At 43.4% G+C, this 16195-nt stretch overlaps 1 protein-coding gene across 1 annotated transcript in view; it reads left to right on the forward strand.

Moving 5' to 3' along the window:
- The first annotated feature begins 3997 nt into the window (after positions 1-3997).
- The window catches only part of trabd2b (TraB domain containing 2B), a 65414-nt gene continuing 53216 nt past the window's right edge, over positions 3998-16195 (forward strand). Inside the window, exons 1-2 of the mRNA XM_069694633.1 lie at positions 3998-4369; positions 7011-7580. Coding sequence (XP_069550734.1) covers positions 4256-4369; positions 7011-7580 — 684 coding nt within the window. The 5' untranslated portion in view covers positions 3998-4255. The remainder of the gene's footprint in view (positions 4370-7010; positions 7581-16195) is intronic.

Consider the following 16195-nt stretch of genomic DNA (forward strand, 5'->3'; position numbering starts at 1 on the left):
CGTTTTTCCTTTGAAGAGGCAGTTTGACATTTTGGGAAATATGCTTATTTCCTTGCTTGATGATGGTTAGATGAGACGATGAATATCACCCTCAGTATCTGCCTGGTAATGTGAAGCTAGAGCCAACAGCCATTTAGTTTGACACAAATAAGTGGAAACAGTCTACAGCTGCTGGCTACAGCCGTATATACAATGGAAAGAGTGGTATTTTCTCATCCAACTCTCAGAACGCAAATAAACATATTTTTCAAATTGTTGAACGATTCCTTTAATCTCTAGCTTTGAAAGGATACGCATGAGCATATTACATGCATACATTTACAGCAGTCCCACACACTTGTCATTGCCTTAGTAAATGGTTCATGCAAAAAGCAAGTGGGTACATCTTGAAATACAATGAAATAAAACAGAATTGCTTAACAAAAAACTAGACCTGTTGCTGTTTGATTTATTGTATATGAAAGTCTTTGAGTTGTGCTGATTGGCTAATTGTCCATACCCCATCACCTCTATATAAGACCACCTCTGGCCTGTCTAAACTCAATGAGTTTAATCACTATACTATAGATAGTAATCCCTTTAGCTCAGATCCATGTCCCTACTTTCCTTACTTCACCCCAAAACATTGACAGATGTTTAAAAAGAGCTGATATGAGACGCTGCTTCTAGAAAAACAACCCTGACTGTGACCCCTGTCATTTTATCTCTTCCTCTCATCTTTCCTCCTGCTTTTTGCTCATTCTGGATGATGAAGATAGACAGATAGCTATCCACTGCATGTGCTGACGTGCCTTAGGAGACGTCACTGCACCGACTGGGGGGAAAAACAACTTAACATAGACAGGCTGTCACTACAAACCATTTATCCTACAGACAGTGGCAACAATTATCATGACCAAGCAAACATAGATACTACAGAAGATGGAAGACTTTAGTAGATGTAGCTTTCTCCCACTAATCTCTACCTCTCCTGCCTGGCTTAAACAGAAACATTTTGGACCCCCCTCTGGTATTCTTTGATATATTCCGTCCCATAACATTGTCCTCCTTCTTTTCTACCACCTCCTACCCTTTCCTTTTACACCCCCCCCCCCTTTTTTCAGGACGTCCGGAAAGGGAAACCACAATAACAGTTCAGCAGAGACTCAGTCAATATTATTTCTTGACATCTTCAAAGCAGGACAGAGGATATTGGAGCCCGAGCAAGAGACGGGTGGAGGGAGCGGAGGGTGTGTGTGTGTGTGTGTGTGTGTGTGTGTGTGTGTGTGTGTGTGTGTGTGTGTGTGTGTGTGTGTGTGTGTGTGTGTGTGTGTGTGTGTGTGTGTGTGTGTGTGTGTGTGTGTGTGTGTGTAGTCCAGCTGAGAGCAGAGACATTAGAAAGAGACAGTGAGAGACAGACAGAGAGTGTTTAGTGTGGCCCTAGCTGTCAGTCTGACAGTCTGTCTCTGAAGTATGGCTGCTTGAAGCTACAAGCCACTCCTTCATATCCCTCATACCCACATTTTCTTTGAAGCGCTATCTTTCTGCCCTCAGGTCAACCATCTCACCCTGTCCTCCTTACCTTTGTCCACACTATGTACTATTTGTTCTCCCTCTCACCACTAGGGGTCTCTGTGTGCATGGTAAACAAAACAGTTTGCACATGCAGCCTCCATTCTCTGAACAGTAACAGTTCAGTGATGGATGTTTCTTTTTCATGTGGTGTGTAGCATTAGTAGTAAAAGATGTAATATCTCTAGCATTACATGCCAAAAGACAAGTAATTGTGCCAAGGCAGAGGCAGTGAGTTAATATTGGGGGTTTTGTGGCAAGACTTCTGCACAACATCAGACAGACAGGCAGCCGTAGAGCCACAAGGACAAGTAGACACAGGATCCTCAGAGCAGCAGGGCCACAGACATTAACAATCCACTCTCACTCCCTCCCGCCATGTGTGCTTTCCTCTTTCTTTGTCCATGCTGTATGTAATACACATATTCAAGGGAAATATGCAAAGCCAGTGAAAGTGCTGGAAAGCATATTAACAGGGTTCAATTGCAGATACACTTTCATATTTCAAGAATACCTTCAGAGCACACAGGAGTGGGGTCTCCATCTCTCCCTCTCCTGTCTCCTTCCCTCTGTAACGCCTGCCCAGATGTGCGCTCTGTAAGCAAGCGTTTCTGCGATCTGCTAGCAGAACATTAACTTTAAAGTCTTCTTTCGTCCCCATCTATATGTGCACCATGCTGTAAGCGCTGGCCCCAAGCCAGGAATCTCCTGCAGCCAGCCGCTCATAAGCCCTCTTCTAACCGGCCAAGAATGTGAAAAGCTCCTTCAAAGAGAAGCCTTCTTCTGCAAGGTGCGGTTAAAGCAGGTACCGAGTCCACAGGTGGCCAGATGAAACTGCTAACTGGAATCCCACACCTGTCTCTGAGCAAGAGCCACAGAGGGGAGAAGCAGAAGGTTATAAAGACCATATTAAATCAATATGGTTCTGTTGTGTTATTCCTCAATGTGCTGCTTTATACATCTGAAAACATCTGAGTGAACCATTGTGCAGATGCATAAACAAAGAAATATTGACTTTTCTGCCTTTCAGATTTTTAAAATCCTGATAAATGGCAGCCAGTGAAAGCAGTCAGAGTCAAGAGTCAAAGGGCAGAAGTGTTACAGTTTTACAATGTGAAACTGTGTTAAAAGACAAACTGATCAAAGAGCCTTAGCAGGAACTCTCAATCTGCCTCATCTGAATGGAAAATACAATGAGGGCGCAGAGGGACAGTCGGAGCTGCCCAGAAGTGAACACTGGAGTGGAGAGGAGGGGAGAACATAGCCGAGGACAAAGAGTGGCTTGTCTGAGGTCTGTCTGCCGCTAGCCTGCAGGGAGGGGCCCTGGTGCCACTTGTTCAAGGGGTCCCCCCCCCCCTCCTATCCTACTCCTACCCCCCATGATAAATTTCCACTACTTGATTCTGTCACGCTGTCTGCCACTTGGACAATAACTGAGGTCATAGCAGAGTAGTGGAGCGTTGACATCGTGGCCTGCACAGAGAGGGGCCACTTTCTCTCAACACGAGCGGATCCGCCTGCTCCACATCATGAATAATATACATCTTAAGAAGAGCGTCTGACTGAAAATAAATAAAACACTTCTCACAGTTGTCCTTACCCGGACCTGTTTATTTGTGACCATTAATCATGCATATAAAGTCAGAGACCATCTGACTCAACAAGACCCCCCCCCCCCCTTAAAAAATGTATTGCTGCAGGCTTGTCAAACAGGGAGAGATAAATGTAATCCTACTGAAGAGGAAGCACATGACAACATTTGAAATATTGTTCATTAACAATCTTAGTAATGACTCTGCTGAAAACCAAACCAAACAAACCTCCGGGCTGCCAGCACTGGTCACCACCTGCCCTCCAGGCTCTGCATTACTGTGACAGATTCCTGATAATAAAGAGGTGCACACAGCCAGTCATATTGTATGTTTGTACAAGGACACATATAGAAAGAGGTGAGTTTTACACAGGAAAATACAACAACCATATAGTGTAGAGACTGTAAATCTGGACTCCCATCAACATCTGCAAATAATAAGCCCCTGCTGAATATAACATGAATACCATTAAGCTCAATAAGGTCAATGGATTAACTGTTACTTAATGAGTTTCAGAAGATATCAGGGGAGATCAAAATATGATTCAGAAACTTTCATGCTGAATGTAACTTTAACTGGAGACCATTATAAGAACAGCCGTTTCCCTCTGCACTCTTTGTAGGTCTGTCTTCAGGATCTTTACTCGCGCTAACCTGTCATCCCTCTTTGAATCTGCCCTCCTCTTAAAAAGAAGCTGGGATGTGAGTATACTTTGTGTGTGTGTTGGGGTAGGGTGGGGGTACTCAGATCGTCCCACCTCCCTTTCTCCCACTCAAGACGCACCAAACTCGCGGAGCGCAAACTCTCCAAAAAGTTTTTAAACTCCGGCTTCAGGACTGCGGGCGAGTTGGAGACAAGTAAAGTTTCTGAAAGTGAAACGACACAAACTAAGAAGCGGAGCGCGTCGGGAATGGCGAAGAGGCGGAATGGTCCTCCAGCCCAGCAGCACATGTGAGCCCAGAGGCCACCGATAACGTTTTTTTTTTTTTTTTTTTTTTTTTTTTTTACTTCAAAGGAAACGGTGAAAGGGCAGTGAGGAGAGAACACGGGGTTTGGAGAGACAAAAATCATCTAAGAACGGACTGTCACAAGTGTCCTGTCACCTCGACACGATGGTCTTTCCGCCGGGATTCAGCTGGGTCTTCCTGAGCGCTCTGCTGCAAACCGTGGCACCCTGGGGCGCAGACCGACCGGGCAGACCGAGGCAGTGCGACGCACCGAAGTCGGTAAGTCGTGTTGGGGCGCTTTGTCAAGTCAGATACACCCCATTTCTCCCTGGATAGGTGCGAATCATATGATACACAACTTGCTGTAAGATTTGACCCCGAAAAAGTTTATTATTTAGCCGACCGAACAAAGTGACACATCTGTGACACTTGTTGTCAGAGTCATCCTGAACTTTTCTTTCAATTTGATAAGAGTGAAGCTAAACTTAAGCGTAAAGTTTGGAAGAAGACATTACGCAGGAGGTCACATGGTTTATCATGTATTGGCTATATTTGTGCCTTATACATTTGTCTTTGATAAGGTCAAAGCCTCTAATCTTTATAATTTTACAAGGGAATATTATTTATCAATAAAACATAACTGAAGTAAAATGTGATTATTATTTTTTTTAAATTAACTGTGAAAGCAAAAAAGTTATATTGAAAGATAAATGTTTTCCCAGATAAAAGCATAGTAATAATAATAATAATAATAATAATAATAATAACCATAATATCGTAATAATATTAAGCTAAGCTCGATGATTAAACACCGTCTTTTCCAGGTATTTCTGCCGCAGAAAATATCATAGATCAGTGACTTAAAAATGAAGCAAGCTGCCAAGAGCAACTGTTGCCGCGCGCCAACGTTATGGCTGTTTATGTGACAAACGCAAAGTGGGGAACACCCACGGGTGACTTGACTTCATTTGGGAAAGTTTCATTGACCTTTCAGACGTAATCGTGTTTCAGCACAACACTCGGCCTATTAAAAACCCTTATCGGGGCATATTGGTAAAATTATGGATGTGGCTTGAACTCGTAAAGTGAGGAGGTGCAGCTGAGCGGAGCGGAGCAAAGCAGACATCCTCCAGCTCAGTTACTGCCCTTGTCCGTCCGTCCATCGGCCTCACGCTGCATGGACTTTCGAGGTAAAAACGGGGGCTAAAAAGTTAATGATTCCTGCATGACTGCAGAAATCATATCCTGCTGGAGAGAAAACCCCAAAACTAGACAAATACATGACCTCAGAAAATGGCTGATATTTAAATAGCAATGACAGTTTTTGCCCTTGAGTGAGCCTGTGATTGAGGATATGATTAAGGCACGTTTAGAAATCACAGACTTTTGTTTCATAAGTGCCTTATGTCCTGCATGTGGATATATCACTGAAGGCTCCGTGTGATTTGTAATGCGTCAGTACAGTGGTCTCTGTTTTCTGTTAAGAGTAATTACCCTCATAAAAAGGAGCGCTGCGCGTCAAGGCTCTCCAGAAAAAGTCCGAGCTGCCTTATAGCACAGCGGATCTCATCGTCAGGACTTAAGACGAGCATGACCACACTTTCCATGTCGAAAAGTCAGCATTTACGAGAGGGCCTAAGCGGTGCATTTACACGTTAACGATGCTACACGTGCAAAAATGCTCTATTAGTTATCTTGAAAATATGATGGAGAATACACTAATGCATCTAAAGCCGTCCAAACCTCTCCTGTTCGTCTGCAGTGTCGGGTATATGGGCCCAGCCAACGTGAAAATGTAATTAGAAAACAAACTCCATTTAAACATTGCAAAGACTAAACGCTGCCTGAAATTAAATATAGTATTTTTGATTTATTTTGTCTAGCAGGGAAATGTGCCAGAAGTTACTGCATGTTCATCACAATTAATTATGATGATAAAAGAGCATCTAACCAAACCACTTCACTCGTTTCTTGCTGCTATTTGAAAAGTTGAAGTGACAAAGCCAACATTGGCAGAGCGCAACATAACTGGAGCACGGCAGAAGGAAATCTTGATTAAATTCTTGAAGTAAACATTTTCTAAGAATAACTTTATTTTACAGTAATGGATTTCATCCCTCAAATGCCTGATTACGCCTGACCTCAGAAGCCAGAAGTTTGATATTGTTTATAAAAGCAAAAAAAAATTTCATATTTGAGTAATGCCAACATCCAAGTCATAGCACATGCACAGCACATTTGCAGAGCCCTTAATAAGAAACATATTTTCAATGCAATAGAGCTTTATGCTCATTTAGAATGAGTGTGATTATTTCATTTCCATCGTGACATTGTTTTCCATAAAGATAACCACAGCAGACAAACGCTTCCTGTAACGAAAACAGTGCTGCACTTAAAGCTGTCAGCATCACGTCTCCCCGCTTGGTGTAAAAACTTTCACAAACAAAAGCATCACAGTGAGGTCAGAGTGGAGACGCAGGTTTCTTTCAGGTTTTGGTTTTTATGAGCTCCAGTGTAGTATATTTGCACTGCAGCCTTGAAAATGCTTCCCATGCCGAAAGAGGCTTTGGCAACTGAGGTATGCACCTCAACAATACACGGGGGTCTGTTTACAGCGCAGAAGGCCCCTCTATAAACTCTCTGCCTGCACCAGAGCAGCAAGCCCTTGCAGCTCAGCCCCAGGCTGACTAGACTTCATACTTCCCCTGCCGTCATTTCAAAATGGTATTTCAATCTTTAACTTGTTGACCCGAGCCCATGAGCCAGTAAACCACAATAGAGGAAAAATGTGTCAGCTTCAGTTTGAAGACAAGTTGAATTGCTCTAACATGATTGTTCTGGTATTTTGTTTCCTTTTCTTCACAAAATCTTGCATCCATCTTATTTTTTTCCTCCCCTTCTTCCTCTGCCTTTTCTTCAGCAAAGTGACATGAACTCATTCCTGTGGAGAGTAAAGCGTCCACCTCCTCAACCACCTTCCTACTTATTTGGTACCATCCACGTGCCCTACACCCGCGTCTGGGACTTCATCCCCAACAGCTCCAAGCAGGCTTTCCACAACAGCAAAAATGTTTTCTTTGAGCTGGACCTTACTGACCCGCTGACCATCTCCAAGCTGACTAGCTGCCAGCTCCTGCCCCACGGAGAGAACCTGCAGACGCTGCTACCTCGAGACTTGTACCGCCGCCTCAAACACCACCTGGACTACGTCAGACACATGATGCCCTACTGGATGACTGCTGACCAGCGAGGCCGCGGCCTGTATGCTGACTACCTGTTCAATGCTATTGCGGGGAACTGGGAGAGGAAGAGGCCTGTGTGGGTGATGCTGATGGTCAACTCCCTGACGGAGTGGGACGTCCGGTCCAGAGGGACGCCGGTGCTGGACCTGTTCTTGGCTCAGGAGGCTGAGCGGATGGGGAAGATGACGGGGGCAGTGGAGCGGGTAGAGGAGCAGTGTCACCCCCTCAACGGGCTCAACTTCTCTCAGGTAAGAGGATGAAATGATGTTTGCTTTTGCCTTTGATTCCATGTGTGTACACAGCTGGAGGAATTGCAAAGACATGCCAGGCCTAGAGGGGGCATGAGCAGATCCTAAGTTTGTGTATCCTTCTTATCCTTCTGCCGGGAGTAAAAGCACCTCTAAAGACAAGCAATCCTAACTTTATAATCCACAGTAAAACTTAAGTGTATGCACAGATTTTGGTTGTTGCGCCTTCTCTGGAAGAAACAGAATGTGGGAGAGGACGGTATAAGCAGAAAGAAGTGATTAAAACCCATCTGCTGGAGACAGCTTTACAGTTATGGATGTCCTTCCACTTCGCTGAACAAACACGCTCACCAGCTGAATCTGCAGAAAGGGTGTCAGGCTGAGCAATGCACACGAAAACAGATTAAAGAAGGTTAGATGAACAGAGAGCTTTCTCTTACGTTAATGCAGACTGTCTGTCTGGCTCGGCGTGGTATCGCTGGGCTCGTAATGGAGACTGAAAGATGAGCGAAATAACCTAATTCCTTGATTAGCAAAACATGGGGAGTATTTCCAGCTTTCATTTCTAGTATGATGGTAAAAAAAAGAAGGGAATGTGCATCTATTTGAAGAATTAGTCCGCTGGAGGTGACTTAATGTGGAGGCTGGAGAAAATGTTTCAAGCTGTGGGAGGTTGCAGGAAAATTTGGGATAAAGAAGAAGATGCTCTGTTCTATTTTATGTCCAAATACAACCTTAGATCTAAATTGAGGAGGAAAAAAGTAAAAGCACTCACAACCTAACACATGTGCTTTGCATATACGGCATACCACACACAAAGGCACACTGCAAGCGTGCAAAGATCCGTACAGGCACATACACAGTGCGCTGCAACAGAATCTGCGAGGGCCTAAACTTCCATGTGACAGGACGGAGGGCTCCGGGAGCTAATTTGAGAGGCAGTGGGCTCCCAGCCTCTCCTCTTTCATCATCACCTCCTAACTACGCTGTCAAAGTCGCAGTGCATTGCCCTCCACATGCCTGAGAGCTTTACTGCCCCTAGAAATAAGCCAGGCAAGGCACGCCGGGTTTCTCAGTAATGAAGAGGACAAGTGCTAATGCCTTTACAAGGACTTTGCAGTGTTTTTGTAGATGTGCTCTTTTCTTATTATCTTAAAATATTCATGTTTGTAGTCTTAGTCGAACTGCATTTAATGTTAATCTGCATTTAGTGTGGCAGACACTGACCTTAAAAACAACACTGCTTTGAATTACTGTACATCCTAACATGGTTAAGCAGAAGCTCAAGTCCAATTTTAGACAAAAGTGTTCCTGTTTCTGGAGTATTTTCATTTTGCCTTAATCTTCAAGATCCATTCCTCCATAAAACAAGGCAGAATGCACCAAATTTACAATGGGCATTAAAAATATTTACAAGACAGGTGTTCAAATTCAGATAAGCGTTTCACTGCCATAAAAAAAAAATCAAAGTTTAATCATGAAAACCCTCTTCTGAGCCCTCAGCTCCTTTGCTTCCAGATATGTATGAGAAGAATTCAGAGCTGAACTGAAACTGACATGGAAACCATTATTCTCAATTATAATAATTTGTGATTTAATCTGAACACTATGGTTGATTGGATCCCTCTATGCTTGACTGTAAGAACGATGAGGTCAGAAGGATGGATTGACTAAGAGTCAAAGAGAAAATGCGTGGGTGGGAATCAGAAGAAAGAGGAGTGACACACCAGAGTGAGAAAGTCAGGGATAGAGACTGACTGGGGAATAGAAGGAGTGTAAAGGCAGCGGTGGAGTTGAAAAGGCAGGTGCGCGTTGTGCATCATCGTCTCACCGCTAACGCTAATCTGAAACATGAGCAAAGGGATATCTGAATTGTAGCTGCTTACAATATCCTGTAACTCAGACTTCACTGAGAGGCTCTTAGAAGCATGAACGCCAGTGATTTATCACTTGTCACACTGTAGGTTTCTCATAGGCACCTGATCCCAGTGGTCTCAGTGCAGTGGAGCTCGGACCACTGGGAGGCAGGTGGTCTTTAGGCACCGGTTTGTCCAACTCAACAGTTTCGTTGCATTTGGGAGACCCATGACTTTAGAAGGAGCAAGTTTTTGGAGGAAAAGAGGTACAGCAAATATATCATCCTCTCTGGAATACAGGAGGAAAAGGAGGCGGAGCGGAGTGTTTTAAAGTGGTAATCGTCTGGTTGTAGTGGTCATGTTGGTAATGGCGTGGGAGGGACGGAGAAATATTAAGTATACCAGAGCCTTCTATAGACAATCGTGGTTCAACAAGAGCTCTGTGTGTCTGAGAACTCTCTCTGGCCTCTTTAGATCACAGAGAGGTGTGGATATCACTGTGATAGGCCATTTAGAAACCATGGAAACAAAGGCAGGTTATGGCGCATGGTTCTTCTCCAGTTCTTTGAAGGTCGATGGAGGTTGACAGTTGGGCGGGTTGGCTTGTACCAAATGCTTTGAGCACAGATTGGAAAAGGGCTGGAGAAAGCTTAGTCAGCCAAGAGAGTGCAAGCTGCATAAGCAGAGCTCCAGGAGTCAGTATCAATTTCAGTGATTTATTTCTCCTCAAGAATGGATTAATAAATTACCATAATGGCTTATCAAGTAAATGCATCTGTCATCTGCATAATAATGACTCAGAATATGCATTGTCTTTTTGATGAAATCTGTCAGAAGTGAGAAACAGCGATGTCTGAGCAGTCTCAGCATCACAATGGTACTGTGCATTGATGATGCACAATACCAAACTGTAGAGGCTTATTTGCACCAAGATGGGGCTAAGATGTGGAACTAAAATGGCTCTTGTGCAAAGCTGCTTTTGGGCGGCTCCTGCCTCTGAGCCTCTCTCGTTCCCACCAAATAAACACCCATATTTATTTTCCCTGGGTCACATTGCAGCCGAGGCCACTGGCCCATGTCAAGGAGAAATTACATCATATCGGTGGCGCCTTTCTCCCGGGCAGGGGTCATGGGGGTCATGGAGGGAGGTGGTAGTGGAGCCATGAGCAGCAGAGCGGTAAGGAGACTGGCAGTCTGCTGGGGTCAGTCTGGGCACTGCTGAGCAGGCAGGCAGCGCCCAATCGCCAATCCTGGCTCAACCTCTGACCAGGTTGAGTTTCCATCTGCTCAAGCTGCTTTTTGCTACGACTTGTGCAAATAGAAAGAGAGAGAAAGAGAGAGAGAGAGAGAGAGAGAGAGAGAGAGAGAGAGAGAGATGGCTGACTGTTGGCAGACCCCCAGTGTTGTCACCTCAGGGTGGGAAAGAGGACGCGGTGAAGGTTTTCAGGGATGGGAGGGTGACAGAATCTGGTTTCCTCTCAGCAAGAGGGCGTCCTCCTTCCGGTTAGGAGGTGCCCTGTTTACAGCTTCAGTGACAGCATGATGTGTCTATTTCCATCAGGCCAGCTCCTGTGCCATCCCTCTGCTCGAGCAGACATCAGCCCGAGGCGTTCTGTTATGCTGACGCTGCAGCCTCACATGCTGTGGTCACAGTGGGGCACTTATAGGCCTGGAAATGTGGCCAAAATATCACAACAATGTATTTCTTCATGGTAAAATCCTGTGCTATGTGGTGACATTCAGTTTTTCCAATATATGCATGAAATCATATAATGAAAAATACATTGTGCTCGGCTAGAAACCACTGAGTTTACACATAGTGGTCATAAAGTGGAACTTTTGTCTATCTGGGCCGGAGACATTCTCTTCAACTGTGTTTAGACCCACACAGTCTGTGTTTCCCATACGTCAATATTACTTTATATGATATTCAATTTGGTTTTACAATTCAGATTGAACCTACTAAAATATATGGCCCTAGGATACAAATCAGTGATTTGAAAGTTATTTCAAAACAGTAAAATATAGCATATCCAAGGGGAATGTCTTTCTGTGTGCACATCCAGAGGTTTCTGGCTGTGCGTGGCAGTTACTTGATGAGCATTTATGGTAGGTAGTTAATATAATTTTGAAAGCCCAGGCAAGTGAATGTCTCTAAAGGCTTTGCAAGGGTTGCTACAGCAGAAATTAAATCAAAATAAGATTCTCATGTGTCACATCAAATCATGTCGAATATTTAGCTTTGTCTTACTTGGACAGCGTCCACCTAAACAGGACATCTTTAAAGGAAGGAATTAGGTAACATCCAATCTTACCCATATCCAAATATTTACATTCAGTGACGGGTGTGTAAGTTTGGGTTTGGAGTGATGTGATGGCCACAGAGGCTGACTGATGGAAAAAGAAATTCTGTGTCTCCACTCTGCTCTTGTTTCCTCTGACCTCCTCGCTCCTTTTGGATCTCTATTCTCTTCTTCTCGCTCCCCATCTTTCTCTCTGACATGTCTTGAAGCTCTGCTTTGTCCCCATCGCTCATCTGCACACACACACACACACACACACATCAACACGCACACACTGAGTGGAAAAAGAGGTGAGAGAGGAGGAGGAGGAGGAGATTACCTTTAAAGTGTGTTGGCGATGTGTGTTCCCTCTTTAAGCGTGACATCTGAGGTTGTTTCTCATCTAAGCTATAATTACCTGCGCAAATATGTGGAAAACTGCAAGGCAACACGTATCAGGCCGTATCATCTGGTCCTGTCAGCAGGCAGACGGCAGTCCCACTGTTGCACTAATGACTTAATAGGCCCCTTAATGACCAAATAGCCCACTGCCATCCAGAAGCACTTAGACAATTATGCGCTGGCCAGATCTCCACAGGCTGACGGTGAGATGGAGGGAGGTACAGAGGTTGGATGGAGAAGAAGAGGCACTGTGCACTTGTCGAAAAAAAGAAATCACAATTCTTGAACTTGATTCATATTTTAAAGGGAAAATGTGTCTGCAGGCCGCAGACAAGGCTTAATGGGAGAATAGTGGCTTCAAGAAATGTTCCGTTGAAAGCAATAGCCACAATTTTAGTGTTTGTTTTTTTTTGTTTTTTTTTTACTGCAAAAACATCAGTCAACTTTCCACTCTTTACTAACTCTTCCAAAGTTGACTGACCAGGTAACTAACATAGAAGTAATGCAGGGAAAGTAGGTAAATACCAAAAATACATTCAGGGTTATTTTTTTTCTTTATTCTGTCAAACTTGCACCACGGCAGATTTTATTAATCAACAGTGAACTATTAACTTCAATCTAACCATGAAAGCTGTACAGCCTTTGCGCCTCTATAAACTCACTGCAGTGTCTCCATTCACTGAATCCAGCAGAGCTCACGTCCCCTCTCGCTCCGAGTACCTGAGAGAGGCGAGGTAATGACTCCACCACATTGTCACTGAGCTGAGTGCTGCTGAGGCAGGGAGTTGAGCGTGGCAGGGAGTTGAGCGTGGCAGGTCGGAGAGCTCTTCCATACTTTAGCGTTCATTGTGCCAAATCTTCCCTCTTCCTTCGCCCACATTCTCCCTTTTGGTGGAGAAATGGAGAAACTGAGCGTTCCTTTCTGCATAAATTGTAACGAGCTCACGTGGATCCAACTGGTCTTCTTTTCAAAGGAGGACCAAAGCACATGCCTACATCTGCACACACACACACACACACACACACACACACACACACACACACACACACACACACACACACACACACACACACACACACACACACACACACACACACACACACTGCAGTCAGTGTCAGTATAATTATTTTGTCATCCTAACAGTGGAAACTGCAGTAAATCGAATGGTATTTGAGCACGCTTTTCTGCAGGCAGGTAGAGACACCAACACACACACACACACACACACACACACACACACACACACACACACACACACACACACACACACACACACACACACACACACACACACACACACACACACACACACACACACACACACACACACAAATTATGTTTCTATATTACATATTTTCTCATCACAACAAGGAAAACTGCAGTAAAATGTAAAAGGCTAGAGGTTGTTTTCTACATGGGAAGGTCATGTAGTTTCCAGGACGTCTGAGGTTAATCCCAGGTTGTCTGGGCCAGAGGCTGATTGATCACAGACAGGAATGTGACTGACTGATTTCCTCAGAGACCCAAGTGGCCCCTCTGGAATGTTGTTGTCTTTTGGGACTTCTTTGTTTTATAACCTTTGTTTAACCAGGTTAGCCCTGCTAGAACTAAGGATCAGGGTGTGTGTGCTGCTAAACGTTGGAACTTTGGACTTCTCTTCAAGACACTTCACTCATAACTGCATTCTTCCATAATATATGCTTCATACAATTTTCACTTTGGGCAAAAATGTGTACATTGTAAATACATTAAAAGCCTTTTAGTACTTTTTGTATTAGGCATTCAGACAATATTTTCTTCAGGTGGAAATGCAGCCTTTAAACTTGATTTAAAAAAAAAAATAATCTTTCATGAAATAATTTCAATAAATCCAAATTAAATGACAAAAAACATCACATAGAAATTCCCACATAAAATAAAATTTCTTATCAGTTTTCCACAATTTTTCACTTCCCACTAAAATCAGCTTTATAAATCGTCATTGCAAAAATATATATATTTTTTTATTAAGACAGTGATATTGTCCATATATTAGTTCGGTCATCATAGTTATTTCATGTTAGGTTTAGGTGTGGGATTAAAAGAAACCTTGAATGTTGATAGAAAACAGAAAGTGAAAACCTGTTTTTCATGCAAAAGTTTGGTGCTTGGTTGACCCATTTATCCACCCCAAACTTCTCCCTCTGTGGACTTTGTGGTTCAATAACTTTGCCAAAGCAGTACTTCCTGTATTCTCAATGGATTTTTTTTTTTTTTTTTTGGTCCACTAAAGGGCTTTGTCTGCTTCCATACATATTCTGGTTTATGGCATTTGTGATCCCAAGTTAACTAAGGAGAAGCACAATAATAATTTGACTGATAAACAGATACAGACTTGGCTAAATACGAAAAAAGTAGTACATTACAGTATGCACTGAATTCTTACCAAAACATCTATCTTTGCAAATGCTGAGGAATCAAATTTAAACAAACAACAACCATAAACATTTATTCTATTAGTGCGAACAAACAACAACTAGCTAACCAGACAGAGCAACATAGGGACATGTCAATACCAGCCCCAGCCAGGGTGAACATGGAAAAAAGATTGCCAGTATGCTGTGGCATGCGACTTTCCATGTTGGATGCATGGTGGTCCGAGATGAACTCAGCTTCCTGGTCTGCCTGTGACATCAGCCACACATACCTCTAACACCTCTGACACAACCACTGGCCAACAATCATAAATAGGTGCCAGGAGAGAACAACTGCATGTATGTTGTGTGATCCAGGCTTGTTGGGGATTAAGGAGCATTAGCAGAGCCCTCTCAATGAACCCGCTTTTAATGTGACCCATGCTTCTTTTCTACCCCTGCTGCCCTGTTCCCATTATACACAACCCAATGGAGCACTTCAGCTCTGCTTACACCCTGCCTTGTACCTCTCACCTTTCTATACCCACTTTCCAAAAAAAACAAAAGTTCAAGCTCATTTTCACTCTCACACCATTTACTGACATTAACCTGCAAGTCAAATAATAATGTTTTAGTTTTAGTTTGTATATGTATTTATCCAGTCAGACTGGGAAGGTTGTGCATAATGTTTTGCAACACTGTGTCACACATGGTGCATATTCACACTTCTATGGAGAATAAAAACACTGTAATTCCACTACAAGTCTCATATTCAAAGTCATGATTTGTATGGAACAAAGAATACATTTCATGATCAAATAATCTATTTTAAATGGAGTAGAATTATAGTTAAGGTGGCTTCAATTGAGCCATGTAATTGTAGTTGGAAGGGCTGGAGATGTGGATTTTTTTGTGACAGCAGTATGCAGTGACATAAGCAAGCAAAGTAAAGGCACTGAATCAGCCCAAGTCCAAATTTAGCAAACCTGCCTGGAAAAAGTAATCTGCTCAAAAACAATGCAACATAATTTCTATTTAAGTGCACTAAATGCACTTTTTTTCTTTTAGAGGAAGTCTGTTTTATGTCTAACTTTGTTCAGAAATATAGAGGAACTTATACATTTTGTTCTACTGGCTGCTTTTTTGCTGCCACAGACTGAACGTGTCTCTCTCCGACTAACATTAAAACTGCCAACTGGAGCTCTTGAAACAAGGCTTGGCTCATAAACTTTTTTTGGGTGCACATAAATCCTGTAGTACTATCTCCCTCCCAAACAATTGGGACTCCCTTTGCACACATCTCTGAGAGTACCTCTTAGCTGAAGCAGAGAAACAGGCAGGCAAGAAGAGAGGTCGTGCTGAGGATCAGTGGGTAAGTACAGGCAAGCGAAGAGGAAGACAATCAGACAGACAGGCAGGCAGCCAGGAAACAAGACAAGACAGCAGAGAGAGAGAGAGAGACAGCAAGGCAGGGAAGCAGGAAACAGGCTCCAGTACCATTAATGAGACTATAGACACAGATGCTTCGGTACCGGGAAAACAATTCAACAGATTATTGAAGAGATAAGTGAAAGCATAAACACAGAACTTTAGGGGTCAAACCGAGCTTAGTCACTAAATTGAACAATGTTACGCTCTGTCCAAACTTTCATCCTCCCATTCCAGACCTGTTGTTAGTAAC

This window comes from Brachyistius frenatus, unplaced genomic scaffold, assembly GCF_029030835.1.
Source record: "Brachyistius frenatus isolate BFR_SWC_R1_liver_20210118 unplaced genomic scaffold, ASM2903083v1 Contig_18, whole genome shotgun sequence".
Classification (NCBI taxonomy): Eukaryota; Metazoa; Chordata; class Actinopteri; family Embiotocidae; genus Brachyistius; species Brachyistius frenatus.